Source organism: Dipodomys ordii, unplaced genomic scaffold (assembly GCF_000151885.1).
Source record: "Dipodomys ordii isolate 6190 unplaced genomic scaffold, Dord_2.0 Scaffold153, whole genome shotgun sequence".
NCBI lineage: Eukaryota > Metazoa > Chordata > Mammalia > Rodentia > Heteromyidae > Dipodomys > Dipodomys ordii.
The window spans coordinates 49,622-56,626 of NW_012267369.1; the positions used below are offsets into that span (position 1 = coordinate 49,622).

General features: G+C 48.5%; 1 protein-coding gene across 1 annotated transcript in view; it reads right to left on the reverse strand.

The window, feature by feature from the left end:
- Positions 1-7,005, reverse strand: part of Zxdc (ZXD family zinc finger C) — a 37,035-nt gene that overhangs the window by 28,060 nt on the left and 1,970 nt on the right. The window contains exons 2-5 of the mRNA XM_013032295.1: positions 6,620-6,983; positions 4,632-4,784; positions 4,456-4,534; positions 3,032-3,162 (exon numbers count right to left, since the gene is read on the reverse strand). Coding sequence (XP_012887749.1) covers positions 3,032-3,162; positions 4,456-4,534; positions 4,632-4,784; positions 6,620-6,983 — 727 coding nt within the window. The remainder of the gene's footprint in view (positions 1-3,031; positions 3,163-4,455; positions 4,535-4,631; positions 4,785-6,619; positions 6,984-7,005) is intronic.

Here is a 7,005-nt window from a genome sequence, read left to right on the forward strand (position 1 = left end):
TTTCCATTCCCTAGAGTTATTTACATAAGTTTTTTTTTTTTTTGGTCGGTCATGGTACTTGAACTCTGGGCCTGGGTGCTGTCCCCTCAGCTCTTCAACTCAAGGCAAGTGCTCTACCACTTGAGCCACAGTGCCACTTCTGGTTTTCTCAGTGGTATTGGAGGTAAGAGTCTCATAGAGTTTCCTGCCCAGGCTGGCTTTGAACCAAGATCCTCAGATCTCAGCCTCCTGAGTAACTAGGATGACAAGCGTGAGCCACCAACGGCCAGCTTGACATAGCATTATTTTTATCAGACACACAAAGGCAATGTCCCTTGTGTTTCTCTCAAGAGTATCACCCTTTGCCGGGCGCCAGTGGCTCACGCCTGTCATCCTAGCTACAGAGGAGACTGAGATCTGAGGATCACGGTTCAAAGCAAGTCTGGGCAGAAAAGTCCGTGAGACTCTTATCTCCGATTAACCACTAGAAAACCGGAAGTGGTGCTGTGGCTCAAGTGGTAGAGTGCTCGCCTTGAGCTGAAGAGCTGAGGGACAGAGCCCAGGCTCAGAGTTCAAGCCCCATGACTGACAAAAAAAAAGAAAGAGTATATCACCCTTTGGCCTTACTGTGTGTGAATGCCTAGAGACTTGTATAATTTATCATGTATTTTAGACCTAGCTTCTGCATATGAGGAAAACCACGTGCCATCCGTATCTCTGAGCTTGGCTTACCTCACTTAACATGATTTGTTCTAACACCGACCATTTCTCTAATGGGCAAAATGGAAGCCTGGAAGACTCTTTGTAGTTTCTAGGCAAAGTCATATCTCAAAAGCCATCATCATTGGGTTGAAATTTGGATACAAGCTTATATATCAAGTTTACTTTCCATTCTTTATCTTTCTTTCAAAGCACATACAAGGGTATTGAAACCTGTATTCTAAGCTGTCCATCCAAACCTAAATGGGACATTCAGCCTTCTGCAACCCATCACAAAGAAATTACAGAAACAAAAAATGTTCCAAATTATGTAGGAGGAGGAAGACACAGAGTATTGCCTAGCATTTATGGGCACATACATCTTCTCCAGTCTCTGGAGACAGACAAGAGTAGACAGACAGCTGCCTAGTAAGTAGTTAGGAATATAGGTGTGAGCCACCAGCACCTGGTTAAATTTTGACTTTCAAGCTGAAAAAGACTCACCTTTATTTCCCACTAAGAACTCAACCAGTGCTCTTTCCCAGATGGAATTGGCTTACCTAACCAATCACGAAGCTCTCAATCCATCCTCTACTCTTGGACTCTTCCTGGCCTGAAGAAGGGTCAGGGCCCATGCCAGGCAGAGGATCAACATGCAAGAGTGGCCTGGCAATTGGTAGGGCCCTCCAGTTACCTGTTTTCACACGCAGTGTGGGCTTGGCTCTGGTGTCCATGTGATAGTTATTTCTGAAACAAGGTCTCACTTTACCCTGGGTTGTAACTTGTCTTAAGCTTAAAAAGCCAGGCACGCTGGGCGCTGGTGGCTCATGCTTATAATCCTAGCTACTCAGGAGGCTGAGATCTGAAGATCACAGTTCAAAGCCAGCCCAGGCATGAATGTCTGTGAGACTCTTATCTCCAATCAACCACCAGAAAACCGAAGTGGTGCTATTGCTCAGTGGTAGAGTGCTAGCCTTGAGCTGAAGGGCTGAGGGACAGCGCCCAGGACCACAGTTCAAGCCCCACGACACTGCCCCCCCCCCAAAAAAAATCCAGGCTCTGGTGACTCACACCTACAATACTAGCTACTCAGGAGACTAAGATCTGGAGGACTGTAGTTCAAGGCCAGTCCAGGCAGAAAAAAATTTGAGAGACTACATCTCCAAAATAACCAACAAAAAGTTTGGCTGAAGTATGGCTGAAGTGGTAGAGCCAGCTAAGCAAGCAAATGTGGGGCCCTAAGCTTACACCTGATATGGGAACAAATAAAAAACAACAATCAAAACAACAGTGAACTGACATGTACTCACGTTTTCTACCAACTGAACCTTCACAACAATCCTACAAGGTAAAGAGGAACAGAGCTCAAGCTACTTGTACCAGGCCCCTTAGAAGCCTTGTAGGGTGGCAGACTTGGGATTTGAGTCCAGATAGTATGAATCTAGAACTCGTGTTTAGTTACTGTCTGACTTTTACTGTCCCTTAAGAATTCCATCTACTTCCACAGTTTATATATACAGCACCATCTGTCAGCACCTGGCTAGCTCTTTCCCCCAGAGCAGTACCAGGAGTCCTATGTGCCCCAATTATGGCCTGCATGCTCCTGTCTACCACCTGCTCACACCCAGCTGGAAGGCTGACAGGGGAGGAACTGCAGGTTGGGTCCACTGTTTATATTACATTTGCTGAACTCTAGGAGCTAGTCTCAGCTCTACGTGGATCTTTACTATCCCCTCCTCCAGTTAAAGGCACTGGGGCTGGGTGGCAGCTCAGGTCACCACGGCGGCTAGGGTGGGCACCCACAGGTCACAGCAGGCCTGGTAAATGAGCTGTGCCTTCAGCATCCTAAAGAAAAACTCCTACCCACCTTTTTAAAAAGTTAATCTAGAGAGTGAGGAAAGGGGCAACATTGTCCAAAAAGAAAGTACTCTTTACCTGACTTATGTAACTGTAACCATTCTGTGTATCACCTTTATTGTAACAATTTAAAAAAAGGTGGGAAAAAAAGCCAATCTGGCTTTACCACTACCTACCTGACACAAGAGTAGCTACCTACTAATTAGCAAGTTCAAGCTAAATGTCAGACATTTGAGAACCCCCAAAGCCTGGGTTACACATGTAACATAAGGAGAGCCATGGCCAGGGAGAGTCAGGGATGAGCATAGGGCACAGGAGACAGGATTCTCTACCTGCAATCCTTCTAATATACTGGTCCTAAGACAGTATGCTTGATCCACTCAGCAAATAAACCATACTACCTTTACATAACTGAAGTTACCTTGAAACAACATAAACTCTAGCGTGAGTGTGGGTGGTGCTTAGGGCATAGCTCACTGCGGCATTTAAACCCTACCTTTCACAGGACACTCAAATGGCTTTGTGCCCAGGTGGGTGATGCTGTGGCCTTTCAGGTGTTCTGCTCTGGTGAAGGACTTGCCACAGCCCTCGACGGGGCAGGTAAACCTGCGGTCATCGTCATGTTTCCTGCCAGGAATAAAAACAAAGGGGCAATGATTACTCACACAGCTCATGGGGCCTGAGGTGATTCTTCGCTTAATGTTCTGCAAAACATATAAAATTATAAGTGCTTTCCATTTAAAATATGATCAGTTTGTTTCGGAAAAAACTTTATTTGATCTTCAGTTCATATGAGGTTGGTAATTTAGCCATCTCATAATTAGAAATTCTACTTTAATGATTCAGTGGATCCATAATGAGACACAGAACAATTAGTGCTGCTTCAACTTAGGAAGAGCGGGTCCCGAATGCACTGATGAGTCTATTCCTATTGTTTCCCTATAACAGGCTTTCCAAGCCAGAGGACTCCAAGAAGGGCACACAGAGCGTCAGCGGCAATGCCAAAGGGCCTTCTTAAGCCAACCTGGAAAGACTGTCTTTTCCATTTAGAAAACTAAATGTAGTGTCAGAGGTGTGGGGTGAGCTGAGATGTGCATGCAGTGGAGTCCCAAGGCTGCCCCTGAAGGTTTGCAGTGACTTGAGAAAGCTTATTCTATGACATTTGAGAGAAAAAAATAAGCTGGAACTGTATGTAAAGTATGCCAACTCAAAAACAAAAATAGCAACCAAACAAGCCCCACCCCACCCTACCCCACCCCCCAAAAAAAAACAAAAAACAGGGCTGAGAAGGTGGCTTAGTGGTAGAGTGCTTGCCTAGCATGCATGAAGCTATGGGTTGGATTCCTCAGCATTGAAACAGAAAACAAAAAAAGCCAAAAGTGTCATTGTGGCTCAAAGGGTAGAATGCAAAGCTCAGGGACAGTGCCCCAGGCCCTGACAGTTCAAGCCCCAGGACTGGCAAAACAACAACAACAACAAAAACACTTGTAAAACCCCACAATAGTAGACTACAAAAAAGCATTTAAAAACAGTATCTTGGGGCTGGGAAGGTGGCTCAGTGGTAGAGCACTTGCCCCACATGCATGAGGCCCTGGGCTCAATTCCTCAGCACCACATAAGCAGTTGGAAGTGGCACTGTGGCTCAAGTGGTAGAGTGCTAGCCTTGAGCTGAAGAGCTGAGGGACAGTGCCTAGGCCAAGAGTTCAGGCCCCACGACTGACCAAAAAACAAACAAACAAAAAAACCCCAATGTCTTTAAGTGAGGAGATTCTAGCAATTTTCTTCTTATAATTTTCCAGTTTTCTAAGAATCTACACTGTGTTTCTTTATAATAATCTAAAAAAAAATCTAATAGGTTTCTACTACTAACAACTCATTAACTTTCAAAGCTGATAATACATACCAAAATGTAAGGATTACCTCTTGTGCCTTAGAAGTTTGGACATGCTAGTGAAGGTCCAACCACAACTGTCCGAGTCACAGACAAACGGTCTTTCACCTTGTGAAAAAACAAAAATTACAGAGAATAAGTATAACTGCAACAGCTCCTAGAGACAAATCGTGGCTCCAAAGGATTCTGTTCTCCAGGTTTCTACCTGTATGGCTTCTTAGGTGAATTTTCAGTCTACAGGCTTTGTCATATTGTTTGCTGCATCCAGGAAAGGAGCAGGAAAAGAGCTCTTGTTCCCTGAAGTGAGCTCGGTTATGGGAGAACAGGGCACTCACTGTGATGAACGTCTTCTCACAGCCTGAATGGAGGAAGCACAAACCCTGCTCACCAGAAGACAAAAATCAAAGCAATCAATGCTAGTCACAGCCAGGGAAGTGAGTGCTTTCTAAAAGGTCTCTGTAATAGCCAAGCAGGAGCGGCTGTGAGGCCTGAGGTGCACACAGGCTACTTCTTGCAAGGTGACTAACTTGGGAGGGAACACGCGATCAAGTGTTGCTCCAGTCTCAGCCGTCCGCTTGGCTGTTCTCACACACATTAAGTGGATTTTTCATAAACATAAATGTCAATGCTGTTTGTGAAAACCAAGAAAACCCCAGGAGAGAAATAAAATACTACAAGAACAAAATTTTGTCTGGTACAGTTGAGCTGTAAACAGGTGCGAAGCATCCTAACCTTTCGAGTGATGCTGCATTCCCTACACTTCAGTCTCCTCCGACAGCCTCTGAAAGGAACTGCCTCGCATCCTACCCAGCTGGCTTCTCTTTCCTCAGGTCTGTCATCATCACCCAGCTAGCATTTTCCTTCACCTCCAAACTCAGCTCCTACTGGGTCACCTATACTCCAGCAATGGCTGGTTGTCCATACTAACACTTCTCCTTTATGACAACAATCAGTGCTCAGGCAATGTGGAAAATCAGGCTGAAAGGAGCCTTCCATGTTACAAGGGGGCCCATGAACCACCATGCAGAAATACACTGTTGCACAGCACTGCAAAGAACCTACTCTCCCCCTGAGGGGAGGACAGCATTCTGTGGAGAAATGGTGATTTTTCTAAGTCACTGAAGTTATCCTCTCTGGCTTCAATCTGCCCTCCCTACCCCTTTCCTATTTTGGGCCTTTGTGTGTTTACACAATTGGTCATGTGAACTGAACAACCACACTCCTAGCCTTAACACCCCTTCCCCCAGGTACCCAGGCCTTCTCACGCTACCTCTGTGATTTCTTCTACCTGTAACTCCACCACCCAATCCCACTGCTACTCCCTGGCTCGGGCTGTCCAAAAACTCAAGCTGGGCCATTTACTGCATCACCTGCTCCTCTCCAGCTTCTCTACCAGCTGCACCAGTGGCTAACACACCTCATGACTGGGTCCTCGACTCTGCTAGAGAACACGATACTCTTCCTACCAGACTCACAAGCTGACTAGAAAAGGTCTGCAGACAGTGGCCCAGTGCTCTCCAGAACCACACAATCCACCCACAAGGGGGAAGAAAATATTAGAATCTGTTGATGTTTTTCGAGTTACTCTCAAAATGCTGTGTTTGAGCACCTGGTGACTCACATTATTAGGAGGGGCTTGTATGACATGCTCTAGGCACTCAGGCGCGTTTTAATGAGCGAAGGTCCTCTAGCCAATCCACGGTGGCCCCCACCCCACTCCTCCCGGCCCGTCCTCCACAGAGGCGCCGCCACGCTGCCTCCTCTGGACTCTCCTGCCTTGCCAGCCTCAGAGGGAACTCGGCCTTCTAAGTGCCGACGCCGGAGTGTGGGGCCGCGCTGGGTGGGACTCTCACACCCCCACCCCAACAGCCTATTCAAAAACCCACCGGGCAGTGGGTTACTTTATCCACACTAATCTAGCCTCGTATCTCCATCTGTGAGACGAAAAAGAGGTTTAAGCTGTAGACAAGGGAACGGCTTAAAAACTCCTGGAAACTAGGAAGCCGACCAGAGCGAGGCGGAAAGGGCGCCAGACCATCGGGTGCCCCGCGCCCCGGGTCATCAGGGGCCTGCGAGGCCGAGCGCCGAGTACGTCCAAGCCGACTCACGACACGACTCGAGGTCCACGAACGTGAGCTCGCCGCGCGGGGCGCCGGGTCCCCCCGCCCGCCCCGGGCCCGCCCCCCGCGTTACCCGGAAAGTCACACTTGTAGGGGCGCTCGGGCTCGAAGTGGCTGCGCTGGTGCGAGCTGAGCTTGGCGTGCGTGGGGAAGCGCTCGGCGCACACCTCGCACTTGAACAGGCTCTCCTGCTCGTGGCCCCGCATGTGCGCCTTCAGGTTGTAGACCGTGGTGAACTTCTTGCCGCAGCCGCCCGCCGGGCAGCCGAAGGGCCGCAGCTTGTCGTGCGACTGCAGGTGGCGCTTGAGCTTGTACGAGGTGGTGAAGGCCCAGCCGCAGCCGTCCAGCGGGCACTTGAAGGGCCGCCGGCCGCGCAGCCCGCCGTGCGTCAGCAGGTGCACCTGCAGCTGGTGCTTCCGGGCGAAGGCCAGCGCGCACTGCGGCTCGGGGCAGCGGTAG